This window comes from Leiobunum rupestre, chromosome 4, assembly GCF_980474605.1.
Source record: "Leiobunum rupestre chromosome 4, qqLeiRupe1.1.hap1, whole genome shotgun sequence".
Classification (NCBI taxonomy): domain Eukaryota; kingdom Metazoa; phylum Arthropoda; class Arachnida; order Opiliones; family Sclerosomatidae; genus Leiobunum; species Leiobunum rupestre.
Genome location: NC_143387.1, coordinates 63,847,030 through 63,870,062, shown reverse-complemented (window position 1 = coordinate 63,870,062; position 23,033 = coordinate 63,847,030). Strand labels below are relative to the sequence as shown.

Genomic DNA, 23,033 nt, shown 5'->3' with positions numbered 1-23,033 from the left:
AAATTCCGTGCATTTAGCGCTCGTAAGAAAAATTATTAGACCTTTTTTAAGCTTAACCGTGAGCCAATCGGTACCCACGAAAATTTTATAACAGCGTGAAATCGCGCGTGGGACTAATTTTGGTGAAATATCGAACAACAATTAAAACGCAAGTGCACCCCTTCGGCAAAGGTTACCCGTACTCGGAAAAGCGATATATTCCACCTTTTTCGCCGTATAATGGATATTTAATTAAATATATATTTTTTCCAATTTCTTTAAACTATCGAAGGTACCGAGAATCGAAAGCTGAAAAGGTGACTGGCGCCGAAGGAGCGATTAAGGGTGAAAAAATCTCGCTGGAATAATAACGTTCCGATAATCAAATTTCGGTTGACGCCCCCGTCACCAGCGCTGACAGCTTCAAATTACAGTTTAAACATTTCGAAATTAGTTCCCAAATTCGTAGTTTGAAATCGTCGTCGGTGACCGCGTGAGTTGAATACATAATGCGTTTAATAGTTGATTATTTTAGCCGCAAAAAAAGAGATCTTCACGAAGACAATTTGATTCCCGCTCCCCCTCCAACCGAAAAACACGGTCTCCGGAGGTGGTTGTTTTCAAATTTCTGTTCCTTTATTATCCCGATACAAGGAAAGTATTATGCACGTTGTTAAATAGTTATTAAATGGTGCTTTCGACACGTAGAGAGACGTTATAATGACGTCCGATGAATTCGCGTTATGATTCGAAATGGCCGTTTAACACACACGAAGACGTAATTCAAAGAATTAAATGTTTCCTTCATTGTCTTCTACAGGTTCTTATAATACGCAAATGGTTCGGACGATGTAAATTAATAAAACATTAGGTCCGTATCCAAATAGCGTATAGAGATTCATTTGTATTAATAAGAGATTACGGGATTGGATACCTGCGAGGTTAAATGCAAGGTGCTAGAATGTCTCTAGCAAATTTTTTATTAATATATCTTAACAGGAATCCATACCTTTACTTGGAATGCTTATCCTGGCGTATCGCGTACGGTAAGATCACTCCGACGGCTTATACGATAAAACAAATCCCCTTTGCACGCGCTCCCCTCTCCCGCTGTTGTTTGTTAAGTTAACATAGTGACGTCAAAATAACTGTCAGCCACATCGAGACGAAAATCTGCCGCGATAAGCATTCCAAGTAGAGGTATGGATTCCTGATCTCAATGATATAGACTTCAAAACGTGGACACCATTTTAAACGGAACACGATGACAACACTGTATGGTGTTAGTCGGCAGTAAGAAAGATCGAAATTTGAGACACTGAGTAAAGATAAAAAACGTTTAATGTAGGTTAACTTAAATATATACTAGAAATCAACAACTGGTAAGTACCGAACGATGGCGGTAGGATAATTAAGGATTCCAAACAAAATAATCTTGAAATTTCAAGTGATATTAAAACTACAATAATAATAATAATAATAATAATAATAATAATAATAATAATAATAATAATAATAATAATAATAATAATCAGCTACGCTAATACCCAAGTCACCACCCTAGGCCTAAGTCATCGAGCGACTTTTAAAGCCTTTTAATTCAGGTGGCCGGGTTACAATGCGTAGGAGGGTAGTGGCAAGCCCTGCAAGCCACGCGAGCCAACAGCTCCCTACACTAACGATACATATTGCATTAGGGTGAAATTAAAATAAATGAAATCAACGGAAGTATTTCCTAAACATAAACAAATCTTGCAGGATTGCAATTTCCACCAGCAACACGGTTATTCAAACGAGCCCAACCTATAAATAAGTACGACCATCAACTTATTATATATATTGAAACAAAAATTCCCTACTGAATTCGCTAGTTTACAATGAAACTAACGAATATAACACACCCCATAAATTGACCATAGATGTAAAAAAATGTTCGCACACCCAGCGGGATAGATCCTGGTTGATACAAAATACACCCAAAAGCGCGTTGCATCTTTTCACAAAATAGACAATTTTTGACATTTGGAATACGAGAGACCGCTGGGAAAGTACGAGAAAAGCTGGCAACAAAGCCTGATATTCGAGCGATGATAAAATGGATCGAAATAGAAAATTTTCCCTTGAAAAGGTAATTGTTCGGCATAAGCATCTGCGATACACGCCCACGCCACGAGCAAATGGTCACGATGTCCGCATCCTGCCCACCCTGCCTACCTACTCCGCATTTTCAAGGTAGCCCCGCATCTCGACTGGACGAAAGGATTCAAGAAGAAAACACCGAGGAAGAGAAAACGACCAAGACTTTTATCTAAACAAGGGACATCTGATGGGCGACGTTGGCCGAAACTTCGGAACTCTTCCGTCCCGTCTTTGTAGCTTTAGCGGTAACGAGCCACGTACACGTTAAGGAATAGCGAAATGTTTGGTCTATACTCGGTACTCGATGTCACTCCTAAAATTGGCGTCATTCGTACTTTGGATGTCATTATCTTAAGGTGTAGGGCCAAAAATAGAGCGGAACAATGGGATGGATACGTGGTCAGTGTATAATAGAAAAGAGCCACTCAGCTATTTTCGGGGACATTGAGAGAAATTCATTCAGATTCGGGGGCTATTTTTCGATTCCATCGAAATTTTATTCCGGTATCCAGGCTAAATTAAGACAACTAGTAACAGGAACTGATCAAATCTTATAGGTAAAATTGCGAGTTGTGTACGGGACTTTTAATATGATTATATGTAGGTGAATTAGGAAATCCAAACCTGATTAGGAATTCAAAACAATTTCGTGCCGATTTCCGGAAATTTATGATGATTTTAGAATTTAAGAACAATTTTCGAGCAGGTTTTGAGATATTAAACGGATTGTGAGATTTTTAGAGCTAATTTTCACGCATAAATTTGGCGATTTACAAAGTGTGTTCAAGATTTATAAAATAATCCTATAAAGTGTACGGGATTTCTAAAGATCTGATAAGGTCATTAAAGGTTACTAGGCACCAGACCGATGTTAGAGCTAATTTTAAGGCATATATTTTGCGATTTACAAAGTGAGTTCAAGATTTATAAAATAATCCTGTAAAGTGTACGGGATTTCTAAAGATCTGATAGGGTCATTAAAGGTTACTAGGCACCAGACCAATTTTGAGCACGTTATTCAATTAACTGAGAGGAAATGGCTCTTGGTTTCAAAACATTTTAGAACAGAGTTTTTGAACAATACGAAATATGACATTAAGTTAATCGTATTTTAATATTTGAGGGGTTATAAACCGACATCGCAGGATAATGACACCAGTTAAACTGTTTACTGTTATTATAATTGAAATCTCAAAAGGTAACAAACCATAAACCGGAACAAAAGGTTGAAAACGTTCCAAACAGTCGTTATATAACGCGACTCAAATTAATAACTAATTAGGAGCTTATTCAAATAAAATTACGCATTAGTACCGAATAAACAATACACGGGTAAAATCGAGCAATTGGGTCAGAGAAGGATTCATTATCATTTTGAAATGTTTGTATACATCGTCGTAAATATAACCAAATAAAATATTTAAATAATTTTCAAAACGTGTGATAATATTTTAATTTACAAAAGATGGGATTATATTATACGATTTAAAACGTTTAAGCGGCGAACAAAAGGAATTTGACAGAAAGAGTGGGTGTATTAGAAAGGGCTCCACTGTCCATTTTACCTGATAAACCATTACGAGCCTCTCCCCATCCCCCGAAAAAGAGAAAGGGGGGTAGGGAAGGGGGAAGAAAGGAGGATAGAGGGGCAGGGAGTGAAGTAGCCCTTCCGGAAGATAAGAGGGAGGGGAAGCAGAAAAGGAATTCCAGGCATTCCAAGAATTCCCGATAACAATTTACCTTTCTCTACCTATGTTTTTTCTCCGAGGTTTTATTAATGCCGACGGGATTGTAATTAAGATAATAATAATACATACTAATACGAAAATTATTACTTATAATAATCTAAAAAAATGGAGCGAGTGTCCCTTGATACCTGTTTTTGGTATCATTTTTACTTTTTTCTCATTTAAGCCGTAATTTGCGCCAAATATGGGATTAATTCCGGAATTACGCTATTGGTTATAAATTCTTAACACGTGTGTCATCGAAATATTTTCGCTTTAAATAAAACGCTACTTTTCGTTTATATCGGTTGGGGGATAAAATGTCGACCTTAAAATTTAAATTAAGCTTTATAATGGTCGATTTTTCACAGGGTTCCCACAGTTTTTTCAGATTCAAATTCCCTGAGTTTTCCACGTTTTTTCCAGATTTTTCTTGACTTATTTTGTGCCAAAATTTTGTATTTTTAACCTATATTTCAGGAAAGGTTTCCTATTTGCAATCAAAATTAAGTTCACTGATATTTTCCTGATTTTTAAAATTTTCTGACTTTTCCATGACTTTTAGACGCATATTCAAGTTTTCTAATTTTTCAGATACTGTTCGATAAATTATTTACAAAATGATATGTAGTATATTTAACTTTTTCTTACAGGTTATAGGATTGAGTTATTTAAATAAATTTGATTTGAATAAGTAATTTAAGTCACGATTTAAATCAAATGTTGGTTCCCGGGCCGTCTTAAGGCATGGGCTAAATAGTCTACAGCCCAGGGCTCCCAGCCAGTTTTAGGGCCCCGGAAAGACCTGCCATACAGTCTCTACTCTAGGGATAAGGGTTTAGTTGGTTAAATATTATTTATGCTAATTTAATATTATGTATCTTTTAGTTACGTCTAAAGTAGTTTGACTCACCGCCACATCGCGTATCCTACGGTACCAACAATTTCTAAAACCTAACAGAGTCACTGTCAGTAAAAATCTTATTTTCAGTATAGGCCTATGTTATACTTTTGAAATTAAAAGTTTTGGTTTGATTATTGTGTAGTTGAATTTAGACAACGGACATACAAAGGCTGACCATTGAGGATCAAAAAGGTCTTAAGAAATAATTTAGCCCAGGGCCCAAAAAGGCCTTAAGACGGGCCTGGTTGGTTCAGATCGTTGGTTACAATCGCTTATTATACTTTAAATGTGTTTAGAAATTTTTCAATATTAAAATAAATTTAATTTAAGCATTTGCATAATTAAAAATGTAGTTGCTTAACCTCGTTTAAAATAAAACTTACTAATTTTAATTTTCGAAAATCACCTCTAGGTTATAAACTGTCAATATCAAATTCTGGGCCATAAGTGAAAAGATTTCACAAGCCATATTTATTTTTGTTTTTCTTATTTTAAATATAACAAGGATAATTTAAATGTAAATTAGAAATTTGGCGATAAAGGGTTTCTATGAGGTCCTCGGTTGAATAAGGTATTAACGCCCCCCACAGTACATTCAACCGCGTTTGACACGCTAATCACCTTTTAACAAAATTAGAAAAATTCAACACCGAAAAGACTCGAGTTAAACTAAAAGTCAAGAACCCAGACAACAAAACACCCAAACAAATGTCAAAAATTTACAAGTTGGTGCAAAAAAAAATTGTAATAATTAAATCGCTAGTCACCGCTAACAAACTATAATACTTGACAACCCACCTTACCCCCCCCCCCCCCCCCCCATCCCACGCGCTCAATAAATCATTGTAGTCTGGAGAGATGAAAATATTTTCTGTCACATTCCAATAACGCCGCTTTCAACGATAGCTAGCCCATTCTAAACATTTAGATCAACCATCGATTGTGCTACATATTTTTTTTAAACCGAGTAAGAAAGGAAAAATAGTAATTCTACGTAGGAGCCTATTAATGCAGGGTCACAGACCAGACGTCTGAAGGGATCGAGTTAAAATATATAGGAAATCCACCTTCTATATTTACGCAGAAATCAAAGCCACTTTTTTGGCACTCACTTCTCTGGCTAAAATCTAGAAGAGATGCCGATCTCTTTGATGTCAAATTTCCCCCTTTTTTTGCACGTTCAAAGTTATAAGAATTGTGAAAGGGCAATTTTTTTTAATAATTTTTCGCAAAAAGCGACCGTATTTTTACCGCGAAATTTATTTTCCTAACCAAATGTTTTCCACATTTTCGCCTCTTTTCGCCACGATGTGGGAGGGGTAATTAAAACCTAATGAGCTTTCGGAGGAAGTTTTCTTGATTTCATCAAAAAAGTCACGCGCTTTTACTTCAATTAACTCCGTCGCGAGTCCCGTAAATAAAACGCCTTGTTCGGCCGCGAAGAGCACGTGTTCAATCCCCGGAATATTGCGCCAGTTTATTTCCCGACCGCCCTCCTCTTGCCAATATCTACGACCGTGACCCGCCATCTAGCGGAGACAAGGTGAGTCGTTAAATTGGAAAATAATAAAGGCGTGACGAAATCAGACGCAACGGCAGCGTTGCCAACCTGTACATTCATTATCGTTTTGTACAACGTGCGATATCGTAAATTATAATCAATTAAATTTGAATTAACAGATTTTTTAAAACGTTGATTGAAATAAATTATCAAGTAGGCTAATACCCAATATATGCATTTCAAAGACGGCATACAAATAAAAATAGGTTATAAAACAATTTAAATACAAAAAATCTGAGTAAACTGCAATAGTAATTAAATTTAATTAATAACCCATAGAAGCAACGTGCTCATCAATTGGAATGGCATTAATTATTGAAAAACAACAAATTCAATAAAATTTAATTTTAAATAAAAACACAGATTGATTTGATTTTTATTAAAAGTGCGATAATTTTGTTGAAATTAGACATTAGCCAACTCAGTAAGTGTTTGCAGGATAGTTTTTTAAACGATATAAGGCATTTTTCGATTGAACGATAAATCGGACAAATATACGGTAATTTGCCGTTGTTGGTACGATAAATCTAGTTACTCAGGTTTGAGAATAACCCCCTTCGTGGAAAATAAATGCTTGTAAATTTAAATCAACCCCACCACCGCTGAATTCCAATAAATCAATATTATAAATTTTGCATAAAAAGAACTAATAAAAAAATTGAGAAAGTAGAATTTATCGGTAGCGAACCTGACCAACTGGCAGCCCTGCTTTCAAGCTAGTCATTTTGGGTTGTGAAAAAAACCGCTTGACTTCCCTTGCCAAAACACATTGTTTTTTAGTTACTATCTTCCACCCCTCCAAATTTCGCAAAATGCAGGGAAGAAACGGCCCGCGAAGAACGTGTCGATCAGATAAAATTGCCGGGAAATTTTTTACCTCAGTAAATCCCTCGTATTTCCCAAAAATAAAGTAAAAGAGAGCTTATGAAAAGCGAAATTTCGCGACCACATCAATCTCCCCAAAACTTTACAAAAGTTAAATATTACGGCAACATTTTACTTCGTTGTCACGACTGGCCAAAATTTTTTCCCATTATGGCGACGCGTTTACGTGGTGCAATTCTATTTTCCCCAAATTATAGGCCAAGCTAGTTTCTGTTGTTAGTCTATTATACTTCAAAATCGGGGAAAATACCTTAATGGTAATTTCAGCAGACGACCCCCTGTTTACGCTTAACTAGGAATTGATATAAAAATTTACATATTCTGGTTCTATTAGATAACGGCATCGGTATTACCGCTTTTTCGAGGAAAGCGAAATAGCGCCCCGTTCGCGAGCGGCTTTAAAAATAATAAGCACTTTGGTGAGCGAAAGCCGTAACCGCCCCCACGCCGATTCGCGCGCTTTGGCCTTGGCTGGAATGAGCCACGGCATTTCCATGCAGTCGCGTTCAATACACACGTTTTTTCCTCTAATAATAAACTCGCCGACTCAGCGGTTGTAACAGTAGGACGACATTTAGCCTTAAATAACGCTAAAAGTATGCTTATAAATTATACACACAGTCCAAAAACACCTAATTTCACAGCAGCACCTACCTAAAAACGTACAGTACGGGTTTACTAAAAAACATATGTAAATACATGTATATATTACCTTGTGATTGTGAAATCTGAGATGAAGTTAATGCCAATTAACTTTCGATTTTTGAGCCTATTTCTCACTCCCGGAACGAATAACAGTTCGTAATACACTTAGCAACAATTAATAAACATAAATTATGCAAAATTAATATTGAATAAATCGAAGAACGCAAAAATACCGGCGTAGGAAGATATTCTACAGCAGACGACGCGCGCGCCTAAAAAAACCAGCCCCGTAAGTTACGAAGTCAAGGCCGCCTAGCGACGAAAGAGAGAAAATCGCGCGTTTTCGACTTTCCGGTTCCGGAAGGTTCGTTTGTTATTGTTTTGTGTTTTAGGCTGTATCATTTTTAGATTCATTTAATCTTTATTGTAATAATAGTCGCGTAGTTTAATAATTTTTATACAATTCCAAACAAGTTCTCGGAGCTCGTAGTTTTGCGAATAACGGCAGGGAACTTTAGAAACGGAATAGTCGATCGAATTCGGTGTACATTTAGGCAGGGCTAAAGTCGTTTGAAAGAAATGGGTCTTAAAGGTATTTCACCGATATTGTCACCAGATTTAATCCACGCACTTGCTAGTATGGGACACGGTGATGAAATTGGTAAGCTTATTTTACAATTAAATCGCTTCCAAGGGGAAATAAATTAGGTTTCAAAGTTAAGCCTTGGCATAGAAATAACATTACCGGCGGCCGGGCCGGCGCCGCCTGCCGCCGGTCAATGTTTTGAATCGCGTTTCCCAACTTCCAATTCTGAAATTGCGGAAATTTCTTCGGCTAACCAGTAATTTTATAAGAGTGTAGGCCCTACAACAAATCGTAAGTAGGAGGTTTTATTTTCGAGTAGACCACACCTGTAATTCCGAATGCAAATAGGTCTAAATGATGCAAAATGTCAGAATGAAATTATTCTCCCTATAAATTGAGCTTAAAATTCCCCCGAAAAACTAAATTGTCCGTATACGAAAGTAATATGCAAATTCGACTAAAAAGTGGTGTTCTTAAATTTAAGAAAAGGCATCAAAAAATCGTCTTCATTTTAAGATTTCCTAGAATGCGTAAAAAAGAAAGATAAAGCATTTAGTAAAAGGCGGGCGAGGACCCGAGGTTCTCTAAATGACAAACTTAATTTTCGTCGTCGGACGACTAAGAACAATTAACAAAAAGAGAGTCAACTTTAATTTTCAATTTTATAGAACGAGTAAATTTTAGAAGGGGAAATTTAAGTACGAGGACTTGGATTTCCTCAGAAGTCAATATATCTTAGTCGGAATTTGTAGAGAGACAAATTTTTACTTAAAAACTAGTAAACTTCGGGCTAGAAGCTGCGAAGATGGACTGCGGAAACCTATACGTCGATAAAGTATGTACTTGTTGATATATGGAGTTAAATTTCCCAGAATTCCCGGACTCTCTCGCCCCTCTCAAATGCATTAAGTTTTGAAGGGGTCGAAGGGTGGGGTAACGCGGGGAGGGAAGAAATGTATCCCCCATATTTTTTATATCGTAACCTAATTTTTCCCGCTCTGCCCTACCGGTCGGTCTTCGCAACTTCGTATCGTATCGTTTCAGTGACAAGCTTGCTTTGGAAAGCGGGGTGGACTACGTTTCGGAGGGAGGCGTGACGGCTAGCCCTAGCGGGGCCAATGCGTTTCTCTTGTTCTTCGACACATACGCGTACGTAAGGGCGCGCACGTGGATCTCGTGAAAACTGATCGAAAAAGCTTCTACGTCTTTCGCGGAATTGCCGTGTTTCGAATGCTGGCCGAAGGGGGGCGTTGCCAATCTGCCCTCCCGGACCATAGCATACAGGCACGTGTTCCTCGCTTGTCGCAGCCTTGTCAAATTGTAAACAATCGTAACGAGCACGCCAACTCTAAACACACTGTTTTGTCCAAGCGAATTGTTTCCGAAAAATGTTTGTACGATGGTTTGCTAAAAAGCGTTTTAAAGAATACCGTATCATTCGGCATGTTTCAGGTGCATTTGGCAGCTTGAAATTATTAGTAAAATAAAGATAGATTGCTGAACTCACGCAAAATTACTCAATTTCACCCTAAACTTAAACAAGTTTGTCAAAGGTCAAGGAGTGAGATGGAGAAAGGTCAAGGATTTTAAGAATTTACTTCGAAACTTTTATGATGTGGTTTGTTAACGTTGAATTTTTTAAGTTTGAACATAACCCGAAGAGTCATCTTTATACGAAAATATTTGCCGAAGGAAATGTATTAACTAATTAAAAACTATTAATCCTGTTAATATTAAAATATAAAGTTACAAATTAAAAGGTCAGGCTATTGTTGGCAACCTTGTTAAAAGATTTAGGAGTAAAACTAGGTTGTCTTTAGCTATCTATGATTAGTTTTATTTAAGTAAATTTCCATAGAATTAATAACTGCTTTCTCTAATTTAATGTATTTAAAATAATATTTAAAAAAAAAAATTTGAGAAAATCGAATTTTAAGCGTTAAAATCTAATCAACGTAGTTTTAAGTTCCATATTTGAATCAACGAATTTCATATTCCAACCACCAGCGTTACCAGATCGCAAGATAACTTGGGCCTAAGGTGGTGCCTTAAGTAATTAGCCTAGTTGATTATTATTATTAAATACAATTATCGTACCAGAGTCAAAACATTATAGATTTCAGAAAAAAATATCCTACGCCAGAAAACTTGAATTTTGTATGAAATACTGACGTAAAACTGGATAAATATTTTTTAATAACATTTACAGTTGCCGTTTAACGTACTTTATCATACGTGTAAGCTGAATTATCGATGAATATGGTATGCCATTGTAAATATCGTACGTCTTAAAAATTAGCTCGAAATTATCGACATGGACAATAATTATCGAACGTGTGACCAAGCTGCCAGATTGAACAAAAGCTTGGCGCTCATTACGTTAAAAAACCATTCGTGTTAGCAGACAATTTTTCGATTTAGTTTTTACTTTCTTTGTGTAAATATTGGTAACCGTATTTATATTATATTCAAAATCTATTGTCGGTAAAATTGAGTTTATTATTAATGAAATTATCATACCAGAGTAGCAATGTTTTCAAACGCAGTGGTAATTCTTTGGGTGTATCATTTTTAATATATTAGCTTCATAAACTGAAAAATGTTTTTCTTTTAATTTAAAACACATTATACCTGATGCTTCAACGAGTTTTATATCGTCACGTGATATTTTATTATAATTTTTCTTAGCGCGCATGCTTGAAATAAGATCTGCTACCACCATTAAAAGCAAGAAGACCCTTCTATTTCATCACTGTTAGTGCGAGGTATACATGGACTTATAGCTATAGTCTTATTCACTGTAACCTGCTACCTCAAATTTCTAAGGTCACAGGTTGAATTTTAAAATTTGACTTTTATGTCCTAGTACCTGGATAGCTCTAGTTATTTCCAAATATTTTTTCAAATCAATTATTATATTATTTAAAACAAATACAATTACGAAAGTTGTTGTGTGTCAATATTTGCTCAAAATTTAAATAGGGATGCACCGATAGTTATGTAGTGTATCAAGAATGTATTGAAGTTACTAAGAATATTTAACTACAGGATTCTGATTTCCATCCTCGCAGCCTTTGTAGCTTAAATTCGTCTGCTTTCCCATTCAAGTTTGCTATATGGTATGACCTTGAATGCCCCTTAAATGCAGACGAACTTTCTCCACAAAAGCTGTGAGGATGGTACCAGGGGTTAATGCTATGCTGAAATATTCTTAGTAACTTCAATACATTCTTGATATAGCCTTATTCACTGTAACCTGCTACCTCAAATTTCTAAGGTCACAGGTTGAATTTGAAAATTTGGGTTTTATGTCCTATAGTACCTGGATAGCTCTAGTTATTTCCAAATATTTTTTCAAATCAATTATTATATTATTTAAAACAAATTCAATTACGAAAGTTGTTGTGTGTCAATATTTGCCCAAAATTTAAATAGGGATGCACCGATATGGGTAGAGCCGATGTATCAGCTATTCGTGGCCGATATTAACAAAGTTATGTAGTGTATATGATAAAATCATTGTAAAAGACGGTTCAGTACACTGTCATAACATCTCATTATAATTTTGCATGAAAAAAAGTTTGATACATATTTTCTATCACAAACCGAATATCGTTGTTTTTTATTGGTTACTCGTAACCCACTGTCTATAAAAAGGTATGATCTAGCTTCTGAAGTCTGGTGTACGTGGCGGGGTCAATCAAATAAAATATTATCATTAGTTAGTTAATCAAGGATTTACTTATTTTTAAATGTTTTTCTGAAGTTTTTGCTGATACCGATATTAGAAAAATAGGCCGATATCTCGGTGCATCACTAAATTTAAAGCATATACACTTTGTTTCTTTGTAACAAAGTGGTTTAAATGACCCGCAACATTGCCACTCTTATTATTGTAAAAGCAGTATATTTTCTGACAAGAAAAATAGCATTTTCCAATTTACTTAGGTATTTTCAAGATCGCCCACTATTTTTTGTATATAGCTAAGATAGCCTACGTAAATTTCCCAAAATATAGCAATATTACAAATAGAAATTTCACACTATTCAGAATATATTCAGGGATTGTAGGTGGTGATTTTGGAAAGTCCCTCTCATGTTTCTGCAAAGTGTTTCCTCATTTTTGAGTATGAAGGGGTGACTGTTTTGGCCAGATTTTAAATATGCGTGCGAAATCCTACTCCGAGGTGTCGGACATTTGCATATTGGGCTACGGGATTTTGGATTTTTAACTAAATCCCGTAATTTTCTTTGAAGGATTTTGCGTATACAGTAAGAGGGTTTATACAAACATGGAAATCAGTGAAAACCTGGAAATATCAGTGAAATTTATTTAAAGCAAAAAAGTCAGGGAAAATGAAAATTTTCCTGAAAAATCAGGGAAATCAGGGAAAATAATTATGAGAACTCCAAATTATGTGCAATTTGTTTTTGTATTTTTGAAATTATTACTTAGTATTGAATTCATACGTTCAATATTGACTATATTATTTTAGAAAGTGTAACAGTAATGCTTTTAAAATTTTAGAGACCCCTATTGTTTTAAAAAGTACACCTGGAAAATATTCAAAACTACTCTGGAAAACCTGGAAATATCAGGGAAAATGGTTTTTGAAATAGTATATGTACCCTAAGTAAATGAGAAGGAAATTATTTGATTTTGTATTTATGAATTTTTACCCCAATTTTCGACGGGATTTTTCAAATGTCCGACCAATCGCCCTACTCATTTCTCGGATTAATTTTTAAAACATTTTGTAAAAAATGAAATGGCGATATCTCAGTGTTGCGTTAATATTCCGTTTATCATATTGCCATATATTGAAAAAATAAACAATTCGAAATTGTTGTTCTTCATTTTGAAAATGTCAAATTCAATGGCACTTTTCTTACTATGTAACTAACTAGGTGCAAAGAAAATACACCTTCAAACAAAGCTTGTACAAAATGGCGGCGCCCACATGGGGGGATTCACTCCAGCAGACGTCTGCCGGGTGACTGTTGCAAGTTTGCAACATGGGATACATTTTCCAAATTACCACCTAAAACCACTGCATGGATATGGACTGACTTAAGAAATAGATCGCTTTTTATTATTATCATAAGTAACGTAGTAGGAATGAAGTAAGACACTAGGGTTCATTTTGTTTAATGAAACGCAATGCTTATAAATTATAAATTACCAAAGTAGTAAATTAAAGGGGTTTTCCCCCGAGCTCTTCGGTTTCCCCTTCCATAAAAAACTTCTTCAGGTAAACGGTAATAGTTAGTGTAGGGAGCTGTTGGCTCGCGTGGCATGAAGGGCTAGCCACCGCCCTCCTACGCATAGTAACCCGGCAACCTGAATTAATAGCTTTAAAAGTCGCTTGATGACTGAGGCCTAGGGTGGTGCCTTGGGTATTAGCCTAGCAGATAATTATTGTGAATCTGGCTGACCAACAAGTCAAGGAAACTCACAAAGATTAAATTTATGGATTAGCAAGTTGTTAATCCTTCTACTAATTGACGAAGAAAGGTTATAGTAAGGTACAAGTCCCTTACTTATTGATATTATGGTACTTCCTATATATATTGAAAACATATCTTTGAATAGAAATAATTATATAATAATAATTTAATGAAAACGTGTAGAGATAACTTGTAGGAGTGTAGATTGCACAGAATAAAAGCTACGCCTACAAGTTTCTCCTACATGTTTTCAAGCGCTGGTTTAGCCTGTCCAAAAATTAAATGACTAAAATTAATTTATATTTAATTCATAATTTAAATCTTTTTTGTCTGAGCAAGACACTTGGGTAATTGGAGAATCTCTCAAAAAATAATAGCTATAATAAAGCCTATTATTTTGGAAATTGAACTGCTCAGAGGTCCTTGATGGAATCTAGAATTTATGACGGTTTTCGTTTTTAGTAAAGAGAAGGAAAGGAAACGTTTGCTGTGTTTGACCAGCCACTGACCGCTTCATGATTCCTTAAAAGCTTTCGGTGGCCCCCCACCCGACTCCCGGGGTAACCGAGTGACCTGGAAACGAGGGGGGGGGGGCGTACGGAAACAAAGGATGATATGGCCTTTGCGTGACGTCCGTCCGATCGGAGAAAAGTTGCACTGGACACGCGATAGTTTTGTTGCAAGGAGCTCAACCTAGGCCGTCGTACAACCTTACCATTAAATCGGATCAGATTGATGTTATTATGACTTGGAGCTTTGAAAAGCATTCTCTCTCGCTATTTTTGTCACACCACTTCGTGTCGCGGCAGAAAAAAGCACCTACTTTTTATGGCCTTACGAATAGCAGCTGATAAATTATGTGTAGTAATTATAACTCTCGGCAGGAATCCATACCTCTGCTTGGAATGCTTATCTTGCCGTATCGCGTATGGCGAGATCACCGTGACGGCTTTGGCCCCGCCTAAGAGGGAAAAAATCCCCTCTACGCGCGCTCCCCTCTCACGTAGTTGTTTGTTCAGTTAACATAGTGACGTCAAAAAAACCGTCAGCCACATCGAGACGAAAATATGCCGCGGTAAGCATTCGCTTTTCACTTGTTTGATATTTTGGGTAAAAATCTTTACAATATCGTACACCGTGGCGCTACGAGCCCGGGGGGCTGCTTTAAATGAACCAAGCACGAAATCTAGATTCGAGTCCAGTCGTTTATTTGTCCAAAAATGTTCACTTTTCATAATATTTAAGTACACAAGTAAAGAAAGGTTTAAGCGTTTTAATAGAATAAGGTTCTTTTAATTGAAGTAAAGTTATATATCACGCATTTCATTTCATTAAATTAGAAATAATATCTGAATTATTTTTATAATCTGCGTTTCATACCAGATTCCTAATTGTGGAAATGTGATTGTTGTGCGTGCAGGCGTATCCTTTATTTTAAAAATAATCCTTTTAGATGTAACGAATCTGCGCTGTATCTCCATATGATTTACTAGTACACAAATTTAGTCTATACTTGAAGATAGCTTCGCATTTGAAAATGATTGATTTGAAGAAAATATAATCCAATTTGCCTATGTAAATATTACATTTTCCTTTACCCAATATCGCAATAGACCAATTCCCAAATGGGAACACGCATTTAAAGCCATTAGAGGCTCGTTTTTTAATGCTTTTATTTATACTAGATGGCGCCTGGTAGAAAGATAATTAAGATTAAAAAGTACGAAAACATTTATATTTTTCGCGTGTTTATACGTTTCTTTTAAACCTTCGGGTATTTAAAAAAAATTAGCCTTTTCGGTTTACATAAGAGCCACGTAGCGGCCAACGCGAGAAGCTCACCAACTGGTGGAGTTTGGTCCGCTAAGCAGGCAGGGTGACCAGACTTCCTATATTTCCTATATTTTTAATGCCTTCCTATAAATTCCTTTATTTTCACCTATTTTCCTATATATTCCTATAATTTAACGGTCTTTTGAAAATGAAAGAACTTTTTTGTAGGTGTCTTAGAACTTCTAGTGAAAACACGGCCACTTTCGAACAAAACCTTGAAATGTACGGGCTTTGTAAATTCGCTAAGTGATCCAATAATGCAAGAAAGCAGTGTAAAAAATATTATCAATATTCTGGGTGATTCGAGTCAAAGTATACCGATGTGGAATAATTGCAATATTATTTTTTCCTATATTTTTCTATTTAGTCTCCTATATTTTCCTATATTTTTCTATTTAGTGTCCTATATTTTCCTATATTTTTCTATTTAGTGTCCTATATTTTCCTATATTTTTCTATTTAGTGTCCTATATTTTCCTATATTTTTCTATTCAGTGTCCTATATTGTCCTATAATTTTCCTATATTTTTCTATTCAGTGTCCTATATTGTCCTATAATTTTCCTATTTAGTGTCTTATATTTTCCTATAATTTGCCTATTTAGTTTCCCATATAATTTCCTATAATTTGCCTATTTAGTTTTTAATATAATTTTCTATAATTTGCCTATTTAGTTTTTAGTATAATTTCCTATAATTTGCCTATTTAGTTTCCCATATTCCTATATTTTCCTTTAATTATCCTCTAAAATTCCTATATTTTCCTATAATTCGCCCCTAAAATACCCATATTTACCTATGAAATTTTCAAAAGCCTTTCCCTGGTCAGCCTGAGCAGTTGATTTAGTTCCCAATATTTTTCTATAATTTGTTTATTTAGTTTTCTATATTTTCCAATAATTCGCCTCTAAAATTCCTATATTTTCCTATAACTCGCCTCTTAAATTCCTATATTTTTCTATAATTCGCCTCTAAAATTACTATATTGTCCTATAATTCTCCTCTAAAATTCCTATATTTTCCTATAATTCGCGTCTAAAATTCCTATATTTTCCTATAATTCGCGTCTAAAATTCCTATATTTTCCTATAATTCGCGTCTTAAATTCCTATATTTTCCTATAACTCGCCTCTTAAATTCCTATATTTTTCTATAATTCCCCTCTAAAATTACTATATTGTCCTATAATTCTCTAAAATTCCTATATTTTCCTATAATTCGCGTCTAAAATTCCTATATTTTCCAATAATTCGCCTCTAAAATTCTTATTTTCCTATAATTCGCCTCAAATTCCTATATTTTCCAATAATTCGCCTCAAATTCCTATATTTTCCTATAATTCGTCTCTAAAATTCCGATATTTTCCTTTAATTCTCCTCTAAAATTCCTATATTTTCCTATAATTCGCCTCTGAAATTCCTATATTTCCCTATAAAATTTTCAAAGCCTTGTCCTGGTCACCCTGAGCAGTCGATAAACGAGAAAGCCAAAATAAACTTCTCACGTTGACTGCTACGTGGCTCTTATGTAAACAGAAAAGCTAATGGGTTTCTAATGGCGCTAGCCCTGTGAAAGGATTTCTCCCTCGTCCAAATAGTAACGGTCTATTAGAGTTGACGTATTTAATTATTACGAAGACTCTAGATAGATATGTTGTCATAAACAAACCGAATACAGTCATATTGTTCATCAATCGAAATTAAATGCTTAGGTCATTTCGCGGCGATATTTGTGAAAACACCTTCAAAAATAACTAATTCTGGTAAACCGCCATTCGCCTTTTTAAGAAGTAACCCCGCGTGGGTGGCGTGAAGGTGGCGACCTACCTACTCGCAATCGTAATAAGTGAACACGTGGGATGTCTTTTCGAGATTTACAAGTTTGCTTATTTTATTACAGCTGCCATTCCGGAAATAGTTTCATTTCTGCTTCTATACTTTATGAAAGAATGCGCACGTTTTTTAAGCACGACCTGAAATTGATAAAGTTAAATTGGCCGTGAACATCGTCACTTTAACGGTAATATTTCCAGACTGCAACGCATGGTCAGTCGTCCTTGGTGCTGCTTCCACTTACTCGTATGTCCTTCACCCTCGACCACTATTTCACCTGTCCTCTTTCAATATTAATTTTCTATTCAAGGCCATTTTAAACTCACTATTAAAAATTAGACGGCATGAAATAATGTTTTGGAGCAGTTTTTTATTATTTTAATCAATTGGTATTTGATTTAATTAAATTTATTAATTGTTTTGATTGTAGAACAATTAGCCTTTTCGGTTTCTCCTTCCATAAAAACTTGTTGAGCTTAACGGTAATAGTTAGTGAAGGGCTGGCCACCACCCTCCTATACGCATTGTAACCCGGCCACCTAAGTTAACGGCTTTAAGAGTCGCTTGATGACTTAGGCCTAAGGTGGTGCCAAGGGTATTAGCCTAGCTGATATTATAATTGATAGATAATTTGTTTCTATCGGTTACATAACCTAAAAGTAAATGAAATCTTAATAAAATTTATTTAATATTAATATTTTACTTTATATTAGAACTTAATCCATGATTTAAGAAAAACTTCATTTATATTTTGATTTCAAATTCGATATCAAGTCTTTTACAACATTTCTTTTAAGTTTAATAATAATAATCAGCTAGGCTAATACCCAAGGCCCAACTCATCTCGGTACTTTTATCCCCGTAAACTTATGGTTATTTCCAGTAATAATTGCCCTCTTGGGACCCGGAATTACTTATTTACCCGTAGCTCTCGGAAAGGCCCTTGGATTTCGACATTATGAAGTATCCAGGTATTGCAACATTAGATTTTTATTGAAAATAGAGTTGCAGATTATTAGGCTTTCCGAATGCTACAAGTTGTACCATTAGTATTTTCGCATTAGCGAAGTGTTCACCCCGAGAACTTGAAACTTCTGATTACGTGAGTGTCAATTCTCAATAAGCGCGCCGTATTTCTCAATTTCTAATTATTCCGGCTAATCGCTTCTTAATTTAGTCTTTGCTCTCTTTCCTTTTTGTCCGATTGGCGTCGCTGCATCGTTTAACGCTTAAAAGCGAACCGCCGCTCTTCTATTATTTAAATAGGGAGGATTTTTTTTCTTCGTGGAAAAAGGCGTTTACCGTCTTCTACCGTCGGGATAAATTAGTTTCATCCTACAATGAAAACCTTTTTGACACCGAAGCGAAGGCGGTCGGGGGGGGGGGGGGGGTCATCGTTTGTACCTTTACCCGGGTGCTTTTAATTACGGAAGACTGCGCTCTATCAACCTTGTTTTGGGGGTAAAATGGCGGATCTCCGAGGCTTAACAATAGATAAAAAACCTAATAGGGGGAACGATAAAAGGGGTTGCATTTCCTAGTATTATCATTTGCTGGCGTTCGAGATGTCAAAATCTATGAAATAAAACAATTATAATAATTTCTAGACCCCCCGCTAACTCTCCCAAAATTCTTTCTCGAAATGCTCGCTGCGATTATTAAGAGCGATTGGTTTTCTGGGAATTAAGGGTATCGTCCTTTTCAAATAGACCACGTTTCCAAGAGTTCATCTGCCACACGCACCCATGTGCTTTATACACGCGTCTAAGCCTTGGCAAAATTAGCGTAGCAAAATGAAAGTATGCACCGACTATTTTTAAAATAACTACCCGTTCAAGAATCGAGAATAAATTTATAAAAGACTGATATTTCCTGTAAATGTTTCAAAAAATATTTAATTTATAATTATATTTTAATTAAAATTTACGTAATTATTGAAATTTCATAATTATTAAAGCAAATTATTTTTATAATAAAGTTTATTTATAAATATTTTGTAATCATGTGCATGAACAATACAATATTAATTCATTACTATGATACGGAATCGAAATATTCTAAATTTAAATTTGCTCCTCACTTTTCAACTAAACGCGCGTAAGCCTGGATTAAATAATAATAATAAGGTAACGATAAAAAACAGTATACTTACGGGGTTAGCCTTTAACTGACGTTATCAATCTGTTTTTATCTCTCAGGTAAGAGATTTATCGTTAAAGATTTTTATCGTTCCAAAAAAAAATAAATCTTCTGGCGAGAAAGTCAAAATTAATATCAAAAATTGAGAAGGAGAGATACTACGATGTATTTAAATGTTTTTTTTTCTCTATCTCAATCTGTTCCCTCAACTCTTTTTCGTATTAAAAAGGTTAGCGCGAAATTCTGACGAATAGTTTTAGTATAAAAAGGGGGAGATCTTTAGCTCGGGCTGCAGCGAAAAGACGGGGCTAGACTGTGTTACCGCGTGTCGGCTCTCTTTTACTCGGAAAAATCGTTTCTATTTCCCCGGGGAAGTTCTGGTTCGGGGGGCGGACCCGAACTGCGCTCCCTACTTCTAAAAAGCGCCGTTGTCACTAGTGCTAGGCTCTCAGGGGGGGGGGGGCATTGGGGGATGACTGTGTTTCCTTCCCCTTTCTTACCCGGGTAATCAAACGGCCTAAATGTATTTCCCCCCCTCTGGTGTGTTTTTTTCTTTTATGTTTGGAACACCCCCCCTCCCTCAAAACTGAAACCTTTGCAGTTTTTCCTATTACGCAATTTGCAAAAACGCCTTTTTTATTTACTGTATTTAAAAAAGAGACCTTGAAATAACAGACAACGAACACGAACGACTGTTTAGGGTTGTTTATTGTTTTAAAATTGTGGTGTTATTAGCGTGTTATTATTATTGATGACAATGGATATTAAATTGTATAATTATGGCTAGGAAGTTTTGCAAGAAGGTTACAGCATAAATTTGGGATAGATATCTGTTTTATCTTGTAAAAAATCTTATATTCTTAGATGAATATTGTATGCTTACAGGGCTGCCACGGTACCTGGAAAACCTGGAATTCCTGGAAAAGTCAGGGAATTTGAATATGGGTATAAAAATCAGGGAATTTTTAAATAAATCTAAAAGTCAGGGAAATGTCAGGGAATTCAACTTCGGTTGCAAATAGCAAACCTTTTCTAAAATATAGGTAAAAAAATACAAAATCTTGGCACAAAATAAGTCAGGGAAAATCTGGAATATTCAGGGAATTTGATTTATGAAAAAACTGTGGCAACCTTGAATGAGGTATTTTTTATATTATTTATATTATATTTTATTAATATGCTTTAAGTTGAGATTTATCGCGATTAGCGAATATTTGAAAGTAATTTACTCGGTGATAAGATGAGGTAACAACGCTTTAAAGCCATTAACGTGTCGCTTTTACCTCACGATTTCCCAAGGTCACATTGGAAATGTACTAAAATGAAAGCTAAAGGTAGTCAGAATTTAATTCCCCTTGAAAGAGCGCTACAGAAGGTTTGGCTATATGGCGACCGCGGCTCGAAGGCAGGGCGTTGATGAGTTACGTAAACGGAACATAAAGGTTGGCTTGTCCTAAATGCTAGCTTTGAAAATTGCTTTATTGATTTACAATAAAGAGCGGTAGTTGGACAATATTGAGAACGCTACAAGAAATAAAAGCGACTCTAAATAATTTATCCCGCAAAAGCACTTCTTTATCCGGCCGAAGAATTCTTCACGTTTTCCACCTGTCTAGGCTGTCCTTGACTAAAATACAACCAAAAGAAAACTAACATTTATTCAACTTCAAACCGCTTCAAACTATCTAAAACATGGCAGAGCTAAACTTAACCGCGTTGAAAGTCATCGCGACTTGTCAGTGTATTTTGTACCGCGTCGTGCGGTAATGTTTGCAATTTTGAAGATACATACTAGGAAAATATCCACGTTTAAGATTTGACAAGTACCACGGCCAACACAAATACGGAACACCGTGCAGCGTCTTAAATATTTCGTCCTATTGTCTTTGAGATGTTTTAATGCCTGATAACGTTAAATGAGGTGGAACAGATGGCGCTGACTCTATTTAAGGCGCCTATTTCGGGTTACATTTCGTTACTCCTTTGCCAAAATATACGTTTACCGCTTTAACATTATTCTTAGACGCTTTATCGCCTGCTGCATTTGGAAAGGAAAAATTCGGAAATTGTCTCCCCCCCCCCCCCCCGTAAAACGTTCAGCGAAAAGCCTCGTCCAATGATATTTGTACGCAACACTGCGTTAGCGTGTTTAAAGGCTGGCTGCGTTCTCCTTTTGTGTGTTGCTCCTAGCTATAAAGTAACGTGGCCTTCTTGTTTAAATGTGGCTCTTACTTTAACAAGTCTACGAGCTCGCGGTACAGTCTCCAGAAGAAATTTTGGATTTTGAAACGCGCGTGCGAAAAGCTCGTGCGAAGTAGTGCACGGTATTCGATTAATTTTTATCCATGAATAAAATAAGCTCGGCGATATTTAAATAATATTTATTTAAATAACCAATAGTTGAATAAAAATTGTAAAATGTTTAAATAATCGAAAGTGAATAAGCCTATTATTTAAATAAAACAAACAATTATTTAAATAATTACCACTTTTATTCAAATAAATGCTTGGTTGCGTAAAAAACATAATTAAATAAGTTAAAATGATATTCTTTTTACCAACGTTTTTTAAATAAATCGGAAAATTTTTGGATAATGAATAAACAATAAAGACGTAAGAGCAACATTTTAACAAGTTGGGCAAGAATACTTTTTTTTTTTACAAAATCAACTTCAATCCGCGAACAAGTCGTCGCGTTTGCACGCGGACGGACATCTCGAGCGATACCACCAGTCGATTTAATTGTTTTTCAAAATACCATTATTCTGTTTTTACGCGAGGCTATGCATCTCGTGTTAAACGTTGATTGCAACTTCGCGGGCGCTCATCGTCCCGCCTCGTACAATGGTGTCCCTTTCGAAGTTACGGAATTGTCGAGGGGTGTAATACAGCGACTTTTGAATTATTCATGACGCAAACTGGATTATACTTTTAAATGTTTGGCGACTTCTTTACCTGTAGTGTCGTCGGTGCTTTATCAGGAATTTATGTCTGACTTCCTTTTTATGTATTTCTTATTATTTTTTTTCGCCGCTGTCTTTGGCGGTTGAGTAATTGACGGGTTATGTCATTTTTGCAGAGGCTCGTTAGCACGCGACGCACGTGCTTATACGCCAATTTATAAAAATCATAATACGTGTATATTAAGTAAAATCTTTTTAACCTTAACCGGTTCAATCTATTTCGGGTGCTCCGGTTCGGTGGACTATGTTAATGATGTTTCTTTTTTTATAAATGTTTTTAATGTTAAAATTTCTTAAATATATTTTCAGGGGCCCCAGAGGTCCTATAACTCCTATAAAATCCTATATTTTCAAAAATGTCCTATAACATCATATTTTGTTATCAAAATCCCT

General features: G+C 35.6%; 1 protein-coding gene across 2 annotated transcripts in view; it reads left to right on the top strand.

The window, feature by feature from the left end:
• The first annotated feature begins 8,189 nt into the window (after positions 1-8,189).
• LOC149948733 (fucose mutarotase-like) overlaps positions 8,190-23,033 on the top strand; it is a 48,534-nt gene continuing 33,690 nt past the window's right edge. The window contains exon 1 of one of the 2 annotated variants that reach the window (XM_090173849.1): positions 8,190-8,501. In XM_090173849.1, the coding sequence (XP_090029975.1) occupies positions 8,420-8,501 (82 nt within the window). In that variant the 5' untranslated portion in view covers positions 8,190-8,419. The remainder of the gene's footprint in view (positions 8,502-23,033) is intronic. The other variant, XM_090173848.1, reaches the window with a different exon arrangement.